The sequence below is a fragment of the Loxodonta africana genome, chromosome 3 (assembly GCF_030014295.1).
Source record: "Loxodonta africana isolate mLoxAfr1 chromosome 3, mLoxAfr1.hap2, whole genome shotgun sequence".
Taxonomy (NCBI): domain Eukaryota; kingdom Metazoa; phylum Chordata; class Mammalia; order Proboscidea; family Elephantidae; genus Loxodonta; species Loxodonta africana.
In genome coordinates, this window is record NC_087344.1 from 33,242,344 (window position 1) to 33,257,631 (window position 15,288).

Sequence of the window (15,288 nt, forward strand, 5' to 3'; positions counted from 1 at the left end):
GGGTCAGTGCATCCCAGGCCCTAACCACACTGCCCAAGGTCCCCAGGCCCCTGCCGCCCCGCCCCCTGCCACCCTCTCTCCCCTGGGCACAGCTCATTTCCTTGTTTCTCTTACGCAGAGATACCAGTCTCAGACAAACAAGCAAACCTGCAGGGGCTGCACCAGGCAGCGGGGAGCTGGATGCTATTTGTAAACCAAAACCCAGGCCTGCAGGTTTGGCGATCTATATGCAAAACCTGCCCCGTTTCCTCCTTGTGAGAAAGTCTCCCCATTAAAGTAGTGTGGGGGAGAGGCAGGAGAAGTGGGGAACAGGCTCCATTCCCTGAGGACCTTGGGGAGGGACAGCCTCATTCTGTGCCTCAGTTTCCCACCTGTAAATGGGACTGTGCTGGGCAGAGGATCATAGGCTCCTGGCTGGGGTTGTTGGACTTGGGGGTAACTGGATAAGAGTCACGACCGCTCTGAGCCTCAGTTTCCTTGTCTCTGAGCTGCTGAGAGTCACGTGGCCGCCAGTGCTGCTTCATGAGGCCAAAGCATCTTTGGAAGACAGGAATCAAATCCCATTTCCTCTCTCAATACCCTCTCAGGGTACCCCGTTGTGCTTGAGGTAAAGACTAACCTCTTCCCTGTGGCTCCCAAAGCATCGTGAGGTCCAGCACCCCTCATCTCAGCCTCCTCATGAACACACAAGCTCATTCCTGCTGCAGGGCCTTTGCTCTGCATCTCCCTCTCTCCCTCCCTCCCCTCCCCTCACACAGGCCTCAGCTCCAATGCCATCTCTTCCAGGATGCCCTCCATGGCTGCCCAATTGGACAGATCCTCTCTGTGCTGTACCCACATTTCGTTTTATTCATAGTACTTTTCACTACCTGACTCTGTTATATGTTGTCATTGTCAGTTGCCATGTAGAGCCAATTTTGACTCAGGGCGACCCCATGTGTGTGGAATAGAACTGTGCACCATAGAGTATCCTTGGCTGTAACCTTAACAGAAGCAGACCAACAGACCCTTCTTCTGTGGTACCCCTAGGTGGATTGTCCATCTACCTCACCCTCCCCATTCCATGAGCCCCCCAAGAACGAGGATTTGTCAGAATTGTCCCTGGCTGTGTCCCCAGCCCCTAGCCCAGGTCCTGGAGCACAGTGGGCCTCTGGTATACGACTCTTACATCAGCATGTTCGTGAGCACATTAATTGAGCCCTGGTCAGGCGCCAGGAGGCAGGGACACAGCCGAGAACAAAATGCAGACTTTTGGTGGTGTAGGAGGGAGGAAGGGAGTGTGGGAGGCACGGTGACGTTTGAGCTGAGAACTGAAGGGGGTGGAAGGGAGCCATATAGTGTGTAGGGGAAAGATGGTCCCAGGCGGAGGGCACAGTCTGTTCAAAGTCCCTGTGGTGGGTGGCACAAGCCTGGCTTGTTTCAGGAGCAGCCAGGAGGCCAGTGAGGTTGGAGCAGAGGGGGCACTGCGGGGAGAGGAGGGAAGTGATAATGGAGGCAGCAATGGGAAGACTTTGGCTTTTACTCTTGGGTAGGCAGGAGCTATGGAAAGTTCTATGCAGAGGAGGGACAGTTCTGATTCAGGTTACTATGGGGGAACAGTCCGAGGACTGAGGGTGGAAGTCAAGGGACCAGTGTCTTAGTTATCTAGTGCTCCTACAACAGAAATACCACAAATGGATGACTTTAACAAACAGAAGTTTTTTCTCTCACAGTTTAGTAGGCTAGAAGTCCAAATTCAGGGCACCAGCTCCAGGGGAAGGCTTTCTCTCTGTCAACTCTGAAGGAAGGTCCTTGTCATCAATCTTCCCGTGGTCTAGAAGCTTCTCTGCAGAGGAACTTCTCTGCAAAGGACCCGCTTTGCTGCCAGCATTGCTTTCTTGGTGGTATGAGGTCCCCCTGTTTCCCTGCTCACTTCTCTCTTTTATATCTCAAAAGAGATTGGATTTAAACAAAATCTAATCTTGCAAATTGAGTCCTGCCTCATTAACATAACTGCCTTTAATCCCACCTCATTCACATCATAGAGGCAGAATTTACAACACACTGGAAAATCATATCAGATGACAAAATGGTGGACAATCACACAACACTGGGAATCGTGGCCTAGCCAACTTGACAGATATTTTGGGGGGACACAATTCAATCCATTACTACCAGGGAGTGCTGATGTGGGCTGGACCAGGTTGTGACAAGGCATAGGATTGGGGATACATTTTGCTGGAGGATGGGGTGGGGGATGGGTAAAGGAGAGGCTGGAAGGAACGGGTGGGAAGCTCAGAGGCAGCCAGGGTCCAGGAGGGAGTCCCAGGCCCCTGAGTGAGCTGGGCTGTCAGTTTCTCCTGACCTAAGGACATCTTCCTCCTCAGCCCCGCCCCATTCTCCTGCCTCTCTCTGTGATTTTTTTTTTCCCTCTTCTTATCTTTTTTTCTTTTTATTTTATTTTTTTGTGGTGAAAATATACACATCAAAGTGTTCGCCATCTCAACAATTTCTACGTGTACAATTCAGTGACATTGATTATATTCTCTAAGTCATGCCACCGTTCTTACTTACTATTCTTTCCCAAATCATTCTACCGCCACTGACATAAATTCACTGCCCTCTAAACAATACTCTTTCCCCTCTTCCCACCCTGGTAACCACTAATAATCTTTAGCTTCTATCTATTTGCTTATTTCATGTGAGATCATTCAGTGTTTGTCCTTTTACGACTGGCTTATTTCGCTCAGCATGACGTTTTCAAGGTTCATCCATGTGGTGGCAGGCATCAGGACTTCATTTCTCTTCATGGCTGAGTAGTATTCCAGCGTGTGTATAGACCACATTACGCTTAGCCATTCATCTGCTGGCAGACATTTTGGTTGTTTCCACCTTTTGGCTCTTGTGAAAAGTGCTGCAGTGAACATTGGTTTACAGGTTTCTGTTTGCATTCTCTCTCTGTGATTTTACCTGTGTAATTTCCAGCCTTGTCAGAGGGAGGAGGCGCCAACCACCTTCGATTCACAGTTGATCCGCCTTGATCTCCAGCTCCATGCATCTTCATCCACCCCCTGCAACAACCCCAAGATGTGGGTACCGCCCCCCCTGCACTGTACAGAAGGGGAAATTGAGGCTCAGAGAGGTGAAGGGGTTGTGCCTGTCTGAGAGGGGCGGACCCAGGATTCAAACCCAGGCATCGAGCTCCGAATCTCTCATCCACCCTGGGATGCTGTTCAGCTCTGGCTGCAGACAGGGACTGGGGTGGGGAGCCCCCGGTTGTGCTAAGAATCCAGGTTTTAGATTCTGATGGCTCTCCATTTCTGTGGGAGTCCCTTGGTAAGGCAAATGGTTAAGTGCTCGACTACTAGCTGAAAGGCTGGCAGTGTGAACCCACCTAGAGGTACCGAGGAAGAAAGCCCTAGCAACCTGCTTCTGAAAGGTCATAGCCTTGAAAACCCTATGGAGCACAGTTCTACTCTGCACACATGGGGGTCGCCATTAGTCGGAATCGACTCGTTGGCAATTACCAACAATAACAAATTTCTAATGATAATAGGAGTTTATATCATTCATTCATTGCCAGCATCCCCTGGGGTCCCCCCTTGCGTTGGGCAATGACTGAAACCTAAGAGGCCCCAACTTGGGGGTCCATGTTTGACACAGACCCCCAAGCTCATAAGGTTAAGGGCTGGGCTGGAAGGAGGTACCCAGGGCTAGGGTCCTCTGAGGCTAGGGGAGTGGGGGACTTCCAGAAGAAGGAAGTGTTAGGCCCAGATCTTGGGGCTCCCCACCCCCATTCCCACCCGTGGGTGATGGGAGGTAGGGGGGCTGCAAAGATTCCTGTTCCAAAATCCTAGCTTGGTGCCCCCCAGTCTCACCGGACCCAAGGCCCTGCCTCCAATGCCCCCATTCCCACTAGCACAAGCAGCCGACAGTGTGGCTGGGAGGAGAGTGGTCTGGGCCCCTGGCCAGACTAGCTGGCCCTCTGGAAAACCAGCTCAGGAGGTGGGGTGTCCCACTCAGCCCGCCCTGATGATCTGGGACCATCTGAAAGGCACCTCAGGGATGCTCGGTGCTGGGGCCCTGGACAAATCGTAGGTTTCCCCATCACAGAAATGGGGAGGGAGTCTTGAGTCTCAGAGTTGTGGGTGTTGAACTGCGGGCTTGAGGGTTAGAGAAGGACTCCTAAATGATGTGGGTTGTTGTCCCAGCAGCACGTGAGGGGCCGAGGGGACCTGCTGGGGGGGCAGGGTGGAGGCCAAGGCAGGGCCGGCGGACAGATTAGGATCTGGCTTGTTGGGGGACACTGGCCAGACCTGGGCTGACCCAGCTGGTGCAGGCTGGGCCTGGGAGATTCTAGGGCAGGCTTGAGGGAGAGACAGGCTGAGAGAGACAGAAAGAGATAGAAACACAGGGAGAGATGGAAAGAGATTTGGAGAGACACCATGAGAGATGGAGAGAGACCAAAAGACAGACAGATAGACTGGAAGAGACAGTGAGAGATGGAAAGGGAAAAGACAGATTCAGGAAGAGATGTGTCAAAAGAGAAAAACCTGATCACTAAGTCAATTAGAGTTCAAAGGTTTCATCGGGCACAGAACAGGGAGCAGCCCTCCAGAGAGGGGAGAGAGAAGTCCATCCCATTACAATCTTGATCAGCTTCTATGCAGTACCAACTGCACAGGGGACTTCCCAAAAAGGAAATATAAAATCATTGGTTGTCATTGGAAAACCTTGGGGGCGTAGTGGTTAAGAGCTATGGCTGCTACTAAAAGGTCGGCAGTTCAAATCCACCAGGCCTCCTTGGAAATCCTATAGGGCAGTTCTACCCGGTCTCATAAGGCAGCTATGAGTCGGAATCCACTGGAGCACAATGGTTTTTTTGTTTTTTGTTTTTGGTTGTCATTCATTTAATCTGCAGGAGGCGGTTTGGATTGGTTTATTAAGCCTGACCCGACTGCATTCTATAATCTAAAAAAATGGTTCATTTCATTGTTTAAACTTTTCCCAGCACGTCTCTATCACCGAGTTTTTAGTTTCTGAAGGGTTAAGAGTTAAGTTTAAGGGGGGAGGTATTTTCTTTAACAGATGAGTCAGACACAGAGAGATAGGAAAAAACAGAATGAGGGACAGGGAGACAAAGAGAGGGAGCCAGAAACTTGAAAGGCGGGGAGACACAGGCCCCCCACGCAGCAAATGGGGGAAGCTGGGGGTGCAGGACTCAGCCTGGCGAGAGGGGAGCCGGGAGGGGGGGGCGGGTGGTGGAGAAGAGGAACCGAGGCCACAAGTCCCTGCGTGGAGCCCTCCTCTCTGTGACGTTGCTATTACCGGGGGTGATCTTAGCGCCTCCGGCCCCCTCATTGCTTAGTTCGGGAAGGAGGGGTTTACTACACCCATTTCACCGCTGGGGAAACCGAGGCACAGCCTGATTGGAGGCAGAGACGGACTCGGACAGAGTCTGAGAGACATTCGCCTCCGTGAGTCATGGCCCAGCCCCGCCCGCAGGCCCACGGGGACTGTCCGTGGAGGAGGAGCCGCCCCTAGCCACCCGGCGTATGTTTTCCTTCCTGCTTGGCGTTTTAGCTCTGGCAGTAGCCGCTGTGTGCCGGAGCAGGCGGTTCCCGCCGGGCAGGGTCAGCTCCACAAGCCACCAGCAGCTCAGGGGTGAAGAGCAGTGTGTGTGTGTGTGTGTGTGTGTGTGTGTGTGTGTGTGTGAGGTGGGGATGAGGTGGTGAGGCGAGGTGCAGATGGAGAAGGACTGGATAGGGCTAGGTGGTGGCGGGTGGGAGTGGGGGACCAGGTGTAACTTTGGCCGTGACCCGGACCACGGGGTACCAGGCAGGCTCTGCCTCTGTGCCTCAGTTTCCCCACCTGGAAAGAGAGACCCTACCCTCCCCACCAGGCCGGGGCTGGCTGGGGTGGGGCAAGAGAGGCCAGGGGGAGTGTCCCACCTCCCCAGCCAAGGTTTCCTTCTGTTATTAAACATTGATGGAGGCTGTATAACTCAATGATAAAAAGACAAACAATCCAACTAAAAATGGGCAAAGGATCGGAATAGACATTTCTCCAAAGAAGTTATGCAAATGACCAACAAGCTCATGAAAACATGTTTAAGAAAAAAAAAAAAAGATGTTCAACATCATTAGCCATCAGGAAAATGCAAATCAAAACCACAATGAGATACCACTTCACACCCACTAACCAAAAACCAGACCCTTTGCTGTGGAGCCGATTTGGATTCATGGCAACCACATGTGTTACAGAGTAGAACTACCCCATTGCATTCTCTTGGCTGTAATCTTTATGGGAACAGACTGCCAGGCCTTTCTTTCGCATCACTATTGGGTGGGTTCAAACCACCAACCTTCAGGTTAGTAGTCAATTGTCGACCATTTACACCACCCAGGGACCCTCCTCACACCTACTAGAATGGCTACAATTTTTTTAAAAAAAGGAACAAGTGTTGGTGGGGATATGGTGAAACTGAAATCCTTGTGCCTTGCTGGTAGGAACGTAAAATGGTGCAGCCGCTGTGGAAAACAGTCTGGTGGTTCCTCACATGGTTAAACATAGAATTACCATATGACCCGGCAATTTCACTCCCAGGTATATAAAACAAAACAAAACAAAAATAAACCCACTACTGTCGAGTCAATTCCAACTTATAGCAACCCTGTTGGACGGAGTAGAGCTGCCCCATAGAGTTTCCAAGGCTGTAATCTTTATGGGAGCACGCTGCCACATTTTTCTTCCACAGAGGGTAGGTTTGAACTGCTGACCTTGCGATGAGCCACTGAGCGCTTACCATTTCACCACCACGGCTCCTCCTAGGTGTATATCCGAGAGAAATGAAAACATACATCCACATAGAAACCTGTTCGCCCGTGTTCACTGGAGCAGTTTCACAACAGCCAAAAGGTGGAAGCAACCCAAATATTCATCAACAGGTGAGTGAGTTAGCATTCATAAGAATGGTCCATCCATACAATGGAATATTGTTCAGCCATAAGAGAAATGAAGTTTAACAAAAAAACAAAAAACAGTGCTCTGAACCCATTTCCATTTTACAGATGGGCAGGCAGACGTCCAGAGTCATTTCCAAAGGGAACCTGATGGAAAATCCCAGGGTGATAGCTTTCAGGCATGGCTGGATCCAGGCACTAAGGCTCCATCCTCTATGCTGTTGTCCATCCTGCAGATTTCTGTCCCAGGGAGCTCCCACCCCATGGTGGAAAAGAGGCTCCTGGTGCTCCAGAACTCCTTCCACCTAGCTCAGCCTTCCCCTTGGTGGAAGCAGGGTTTCCATTTTTTACATTACCTGGAGCTAAAATCCCAGTGGGTGCCCAATAACCGTTGCCTGTCTCCCCTTTGGAGTCCCTGGGTGGTGCAAACAGTTATTGTGCTGAACTGCTAACCACAGGGTTGGCAGTTCAAGTCCACCCAGAGGTGCCTCAGAAGAAAGGCCTGGCGATCTACTTCTGCAAGATCAGCCACTGAAAACCCTGTGGAGCACAGTTCTACTCTGACACACATGGGGTCGCCACGAGTCAGAATCCACTCCACAGCGCCTGCTTTCCCCCTCTTTGGGCCCTGGTGCTTTGGCTGGGAGGGATGGGGCTTGATCAACTTTGGGGAAGTTCCCAAGTGGGGTTCTGCACCACTGGGCAGGCCTGGGACTGAAACAGCTGAGCAGGGGTGATTTAGCTGCCTGGTGATCTGCTGATGGGTGGATATGGGGTCTGGGCATGCGAGTGTAGCTTCAAGCCCCAAGGGTCACATTTAGCTGTGTGACCCTCCTCTCTGACCACTTGGCCCACCCCTGTCCACCTTCTCCTCAGGCCAGATTTAGGCCTATAGAGGGAAGAGGAGGACCCTCAGGAAAGGTTTGTTTGGAGGATGGCGAGGCCTGAGCAAAAGCCAGGAGGCAGTAAGTCCAGGGAGAGCATTTTTAGAACAGCGAGCAGCCACACGCAGCTGGAGCACCAGGGCCTGGGGAAACTGAGGCCCCAAGAGATAAGAGGCCTGGGCCCTTCACCTCCTAGCCCTCCCGGCCTTCTCTTCTCCCAACGGGTTTACTCGTGCTTACTTTCAAATCTGTACTGAACAATTTCACATCCTGCGTTTACCTTGCTGACTGGGTGATCCGCTCCTTAGGGATTGCAAATTTGAAAAGAGGCTTTGATTCTGTAGGAAGGTGCTGTGGGGTTGGGAGAGAGACAGATGCCAGCCATAGCTAGAAGCAGAAGTTTGATGTGGTGAAAAAATGTGAAGTTGTTTCCTACCGCTGATCTGGTAAAACTGTTGGCTAATCCCCCCAGCCTGGGTTCAATGTCCGCCAATGTACCTCAGGCACAGCCACCAGCCATCAGTCAGTGGTGGCTTGCACGTTGCTCGGATAGTGAACAGATTTCAGTGAGGCTTCCAGACCACTACAGACTAGGAAGAAAGGTCTGGCAATCAACTTCTGAAAATCAGCCAATGAAAACCCTATGGATCACAACATGCGATCCCAAACTGGGCAGCATTTAGTTTCATTGCGCATAGAGTCGCTTGTGACCGACGAAGGCTAACAGTTTGGAGCCAGAGAAGTCTTCTGCAAACTCCTAGTAGATGGAGGGGGCGGGGCTACTCCGCTAGGAAGACAAAATCAGCTGTTGCCACCTGGTGGCCACGAGGGTTATCGGAGACCACACGTGTACCACGAGGTTTTAGGGGACCCCAGTGGCCGCCGGGGGACCCATGGGGACTGTCAGGGACAGAAGCAGTGGAGGCAGGAGGCCAAGGGGCGAGGTCACGCGGTCGGCGACAGGGAAGTGGATGGACGCGGGGTGTGTAAAGGGCTCTGCAGGAGGGTGTCCTGCTCTGCCTCCCCCAGCCTAAGGGCTGCTCGGCTGCGCCCAGAAGGGAGATGCATGTCTGTGGAATGAAGAAATGAATAATGAATGAATAGATCCTCAGCTCCTATTTGTTTTTTTTGAGCAGGATATTCACGGTTCAGCCAGAGTGTAGATATGTTAGGGAGGACTCTATTGCGCTGTTACCCCCATTTCACCAAGGAGGAGACTGAGGCAGTGGAGGGTCCATCGCTTCCCCCAGGGAGTGCACAGTCCTCTTATTGCCCACAGCTGGATCCTTTGAAGCTCAAGATCGCGCAGTGCGGTGGGAGCCCTGAGCCTGGACTCCCGTTCCAGTGCTCAGGAGCCCGGCTTTGCCTGCCACGCTGAACATGCAGCACTCCCTTGGCTTATTCCGCCTCGACGCGGACCAATGACTGCCCCGTCCCCGCCCCCGGATGTCGGGCCTGGCCCCTCGTGATAGCTTCCGTTTTAGGGCGGTATCTAGGCTTTCCTGCCCCAGGATGTGTCGCAATAGGGGCCGCACCCCGAGCAGGCCCGAGGGGTGGGGGTGCCTGAGCCTCTTGAGGGGGCTCCGGTCAGTCGGCCCGGGTTTGACTCCTGCTCTGGCTGTGTGGCCTCAGGAAAGTCAGTCTCTCTCCCTGAGCCTCAGTGGTCCCATCTGTAAAATAGGATAGCCAGTACCGCTCACTGGGCGGTTGCAGGATTCAGAGAACAGTGAGAGTGTCTGGGTGGATCGGGGCCGGACATGCAGTATGCGCTTATTAACCGGCCTTCATGACTGTGATCATCTGTCCGTGCATCCTGCTGTCTGTAAGGCGAGGTTATTAGTATTCCTGTCCCTCAGGCCTTAATGTGCTGAGGGTCCCGAGCCTGGGACTCTGCATTAGGTCTCCCGAGAGCAGTGGGTGTCCCTCTGCCAGACCGTCCTGCCTGCCAGGCCTCAGAGCCTCAGCCTGGTCCTCGGGGGCTAGCTGCGTCTCCTCGAGAGACCCTGCTGAGTCCAGTCCAGGCCCCTCGCCTTTATCCCAGAATGTCTCCACCACCAGGGCTTCCTGCGGGGGCGCCTCTTCCGGGAAGCCCTCAGGCTTGGTCCACTGCCAAACCTGGAGAGGGAGGGTGGGGCCAAGGCTGTGGGTGGGGCTCTGTTTCCCATCCACACAAGGTCCCTGCCGGCTAAAATCTCTAAAGATTCTGAAACTGAGTCTAGGTCCGGACTCTGCCTCAATGACCTCCATTCCGCCCCCTCTTGGGAAGAGCATCCCCATTTCTCCTTGGGGAACTGTTCTTCCTCTTCAGTTGGCGGGCTTGGGCAGGCTGCTGCCCCCACCCCAGCTCCGGACGGATGTGTAACGCAGGCCCAGGCAATCAGAGCATCTCAGCCTCCTGGTTCTAGCGATAGGCTCAGAGATGAGCATGTGACCTGAGCTGACCAATCAGAGGTTGCCCTGGGACTTTCGCTGCGGTAATGGGATAAAAAAGGACACCCTATTCCCACTGAGCAGAGGAAGGCCTGGGGAGCTCCTGGAGCCTCTTCTCCACCATAGGGGTGCTGCTGGGGAGAGAGGACAGCAGAAAAAAAGAAATAGAGGCTTAGTCCCTGGATCTAGCTGTGTCTTAAGTCCATCACCCTGGGATTTCCCACTAGCTTTCTTTTTGAGTCCTGTTTTCTGCCACTAGGAAATGATTGACATGCACTTTCTCTCCGGGCCTCTGCTTGCCTGTCTGTAAAATGGGAAGGGGTTTGGAGCACTAGTTTTGGAGTCCATAGTGCAATCAGTTGAGGGAGAATAAAATGAGCTAATGTATGGCCATTGCTTTAGCAGAGCCCACACCAGAGTATGGATCCAATAAGTAGAACCTGGGAGTAGAAAAGGATCGTTTACCTGTTTCCCTTGGCTGCCAGGGAACTCGACAGCGGAGCTGGCACAGGGTGTGGGCAGAGGTGGGCACAGGCACTGTGCAGCCCTAGGGAGGGAAGAGGAGAGTGGGTCAGAGGAGCCATACTTCCACCCGTTCTTACTCTTCAATTGTTCTGACTTAATTTTTTTGTTCTTATTAATTGTTCTGACTCAATTTTTTTCATCACCCTTAGGTTATAGAAGCCACTGAGGATGTGGATTTGGGGAGGAGTTCAAATCCCAGCTCTGTCCCCACTTCTGGGTCAAACCCTGATCACCTAAACCTCCGTTTTCTCATCTATAAAATGGGCAGAAGCAAATATCTACTCTATTGTGTGTGGCTATTGCCATTATTACTGTCACTATTACTGGTCCCCTCTGGGGTGAGGGCTGCAAGTTACCTGTTCAGGCTGAAGTACCCGAGGATACCCAGGACGAGGATGCTCACGAAGCTGCCCAGCGACACCAGGAAGATGATCAAATGTGAAACCTGAACTTCTGGAGGCAGGAGAGCTCGGGTTTGGGGAAGTTCCTCCTGACATTTGAAGGGGTGGGAGCCGGGAAGGAGGGGCTGGAGCAGGGGTGGGCCAGGCCCTCCATCAACTGGCTGCTGGCTGTGGCATGCCATGGGCCCCCCCATGCCTCAGTTTCCTTATCTGTAATGTGGGGACCATGGAACCCTCTTGCCCAAGTGACTGGGTGATAAAAGTGCTCAAGAAATTGTAGCTCCAGGTGCCTGCAGGCTGGGCCCCTGTGGCTTCTCCCCCTGGGCTCCTTGCCCCCCTCCCCGCCCCAGCCCAACTCCCATCCTGACTCTGGTTCTCTTGGGGCCAGATTTCACTGCTAGGACAATGGGTGGGGACCACGGCAAGAACAGGGATTATTTGGGCTCCGAATCTCTTGTGACTATGAACCCCAAGGTAACAGAGCCTGTCTGCCTATCTTTGTGATGGGAGAGAGATTTATTTATTTTTCATTCATTACACAGCCTCCCCCCTCCCGCCGCCTAAAATTCCCCAGGAGCCCCAGGCTGAGGAAGGGCAGAGTGAGACACAGTCACCCCCAGCCCCAAGGGGCCAGGGCAGGGCAATGGGGTGGTAGCACATGGAGACAGATTAGACTTCCTGGAGGAGGGGGCTTTTGGGCTGGGTTTTGAAAGATGAATAGGAGTTTGACAATGGGGAAAGGGGAGACATTCCAGACAAGAGCTCCTGCATGACAGCCCCCCCCCCCCGCCCCAGTGTGAGAGAAGTTTCACCAGGGACACCTGCAAAAGACGAGGCTGGAGAAGGGTGAGGAGGCAGAGGGAGATCCCGGAGCATGGTGGTCAGATTGATGGGAGGCACCTTTGTGGACTGGGGTGGGGTCGGGGCAGTGCATGCTGGAAAAATAACTGGAGGAAGGGACCATCCCTGCCCCTGCTGCTCACCAGTGCTGAACTGCTGTGGCTTGCTCCAAGCACCTTGCTCTGCTGCAGTGTCTGCTCGGATCTGCACGGTGTAGGTCACACCAGGACGCAGGCCACGAAGGGTGACCTGGGTCTCTGTGGCATTCACCTCATACTCTGCAGGGGAGGGAGGGAGGCAGCCATGGGTCCCAGGAACCCCTCTGTTCCCCAGAGGCCATGCTCAGCTGTGGGATGCCCCCGACCTGGGTGAAGTCCCCACTGGGCTGCCATGCCTCCTCCCTGCCTCTCAAAGGAGCAGGCTTGGTCCTACCCCCGGGCCTTTGCACTGCTGGTTCCTGCCACCAAATACATTCTTTCTCCAAATACCCACATGGTTTCCTCCCTCACCTCCTTCAGACCTTTAGGGTTAGACCTAGCTTTGTTTCTCTTGTTCCCAGGCGCCCCCCAGAGCCTCAGACAGGACCCAAACACAGAAGGTTCTCAGAAAGCGTTGGTGGAATTGAGTGAATTTAACAAATAAAACACTCCTTAAGGCAAGAATATAGTTGCTAACTGTCATCAAGAAGAAAACATTCCTCAAACCCTGAATTCATATTTTTTGACCCTATTCAAGAGGAATATTGTTATTCCTCAAAAGAATTTTTTTGGGAATGGAGAAATTTGGCCTTTGACAACTTGGGTTTTGACAAATGGGTTTTCAGCAGATGGGTTGCTGCCAGCACCCTGAATAAGACACTGTCATGGGTTGAATTGTGTCCCCTTCAAAAGATAGCTAAAGTCCTAACCCCTGTATCTGTGAACCTGACCTTGTTTGGAAATAGTGTCTTTACAGATGTATCAGTTAGGTTAACAGACCACAATGGAGTAGGGTGAGTCCTAATCTCATCTGAGTGGTGTCCTTATAAAAGACAAGACAGAAACAGAGAGACACACTGGGGAGAGGGCCATGTGATGACGGAGGCAGAGATTGGAGCGGTGAGCCACAAGCTCCAGACTGCCTGGAGCCACCAGAGGCTGGAAGAGGCAAGAAAGAATCCTCCCCTAGAGCCTCTGGAGGTGTGCAGCCCTGTAACACCTTGATTTCAGACCTCTGGCCTCCAGAATTGTGAGAGCTTAAATCTCTGTTGTTCTAAGCCGCCCAGCTTGTGGTACTTTGTTACAGCAGCCCCAGGGAACCAATACAGCCACCGGCCCCCATGTGGCCTCAGTTTTTCCTCCAGACGATGTGGGGGATGGCCAAGTTGATGGCAGCGTATCTAAGAATCTTTGCTGGAGCAGTCCCCTTCATTCATGCCTGTCCTCGTGCTGGGTGTTGTGGTGGGAGGCAGGACACGAACCCCCGTGGCGTTGCAGGCCCAGCCTGTGGCTGCCAGAGATGGGCGGACGAGGCTTTATCTGCAAGGCTGTGTAATCCAGCAGGGAGGCAGGGTGAGGGGCAAATTGTGAAATGAGGAGAAGTCTCCAGCCCTGGTCAGCCCAGTCTCAGGTCGGGCAGCAAGTGTGACTGCCTGAGTTTCCTTGGGGGCCGTGTAACATAATACCACAAACTGGATGATTGATAAGAACAGAATCTATTCTCTCACTGCTCTGTGGGCCAGAAGTCTGAAATCAAGGTGTCAGCAGGGCTATGCTCCCTCCGGAGCCTCTAGGGGAGGAGTCTTCTTGTCTCTTCCAGCTTCTGGTGGCTCCAGGCGGTCCTGAGCTTGTAGATTCATCTTCACATGGCCGTCTTCCTTCTGTCTTGTCTCTCGGTCTCTTGTCTCTTCTGCTCTTGCATAAGGGCACCACTCAGATGGGATTAGGATCCACCATACTCCAGTGTGAAGTAGATTGCTAAGCCTTTCTTCCGAGGTGCGCCTGGGTGAACTCAAACTGCCAACCTTTTGGTTAGCAGCGAAGCACATTCATTATCTGCACCACCTAGGGACTGCAACCTGACTGTTAACATCTGCAAAGCCTCTGTTTCCAAACAAGGTCACATTCACAGGTACGGGGGTCTTCAATGTATCTTTTTGGGAGACACAATTCAATCCATAACAGAAACTTTCCGTGTTACATTTTCATTTCTTTCCCTAAGGGGCAAGAGAAAGGTTGGCAGTTTGAACCCACACAGCAGTACCACAGAAGAAAGTCTTGGCAATCTGCTTAGGTAAGGATTACAGCCAAGAAAACCCCATGGAACCCAGCTCTACTCTGTAACATATGGGGTTGCTATGAGTCAGAATCAACTCAACAGCAATGGATAAGGGGCAGTGGAAGAGTCCAGGCTTGTTCAGTCATTGAGCTGGTGAATTTCCCTCCCTAAGCCTCAGCCTGCTCATCTGTGAAGCGGAGACCTTAAAGTCTGCCTAATGGGAGTCCGTTGCTGATACACGTGAGGCATTGCCAGCTATGCAGCCCCTACACTTGGCATCAAGAGCACTGGCTGAATACTTCCTGTATACCCAGCTCTGGCACCGTCCAAGGACGGGGTAACCCTGGCCACAGAGTCAAGTGGACTTGGGTTCAAATTCCGACTCCTCCTTCTCTGGAGGTCTGGAAGGGACTATCCAAGCACTTCAGCCCAATTTTCCTGTCTCACAGGTGGGAACATAGAGGCCCAGAAAGGACAGTGAGGTGCCTAGGGTTGCACAGCAAGGCAGAACACGAGTGCAGACGGCTCCTCCCCCAGCCCGCTCCTTCACTCCTTCTCATACCTGACACCTGGCTGCTGTCCTCATCCCAGAAGCGCACGACATGCCCCTTCAGGACGCCGGGGCAGGAGCTCAGCGGTGACTCTGCCCAGTGCACTGACACCGAGTCCGCGCTATGATTCTTCACCGAGACGAACTGTGGGGTCCCGGCCCGCGAGGCTGCAAGCAGCACCGTCGCCACAGTCTTAACACCAAGAACACTAGTCGAACGTTCTCTGTAGATCCAGCCCCGGCACCAACCAAGGACAGGGAGGTCAACCTTGGCCTCACAGCTGGCTGGCCAGAAGTCAGCTCATTTGATTCCTAAGGTACCCTGAGCAGCATTGTCCCATTTTATAGAAAAGAAAACTGAGACTCAGACAGGGATCCCCTAGAGAACTTTTATTCATGCTTCAAAGCCCTCGCACAAATGCCCATTCTTCTAGACCCCCTTCACTGTGACACCCCCTCAA

The 15,288-nt window shown here is 52.8% G+C and overlaps 1 protein-coding gene across 4 annotated transcripts in view; it reads right to left on the reverse strand.

The window, feature by feature from the left end:
• Window positions 1-298: 298 nt before the first annotated feature.
• IL12RB1 (interleukin 12 receptor subunit beta 1) overlaps window positions 299-15,288 on the reverse strand; it is a 32,724-nt gene continuing 17,734 nt past the window's right edge. For 2 of the 4 annotated variants that reach the window (XM_023552234.2, XM_023552231.2), the window contains 5 exons: window positions 14,840-14,995; window positions 12,165-12,299; window positions 11,137-11,233; window positions 10,721-10,802; window positions 299-9,940 (listed from right to left, as the gene is read on the reverse strand). In XM_023552234.2, the coding sequence (XP_023408002.1) occupies window positions 9,662-9,940; window positions 10,721-10,802; window positions 11,137-11,233; window positions 12,165-12,299; window positions 14,840-14,995 (749 nt within the window). In that variant the 3' untranslated portion in view covers window positions 299-9,661. Of the gene's footprint in view, window positions 9,941-10,524; window positions 10,803-11,136; window positions 11,307-12,164; window positions 12,300-14,839; window positions 14,996-15,288 lie in introns of those variants that run through there. The other 2 variants (XM_023552233.2, XM_023552232.2) reach the window with 2 other exon arrangements.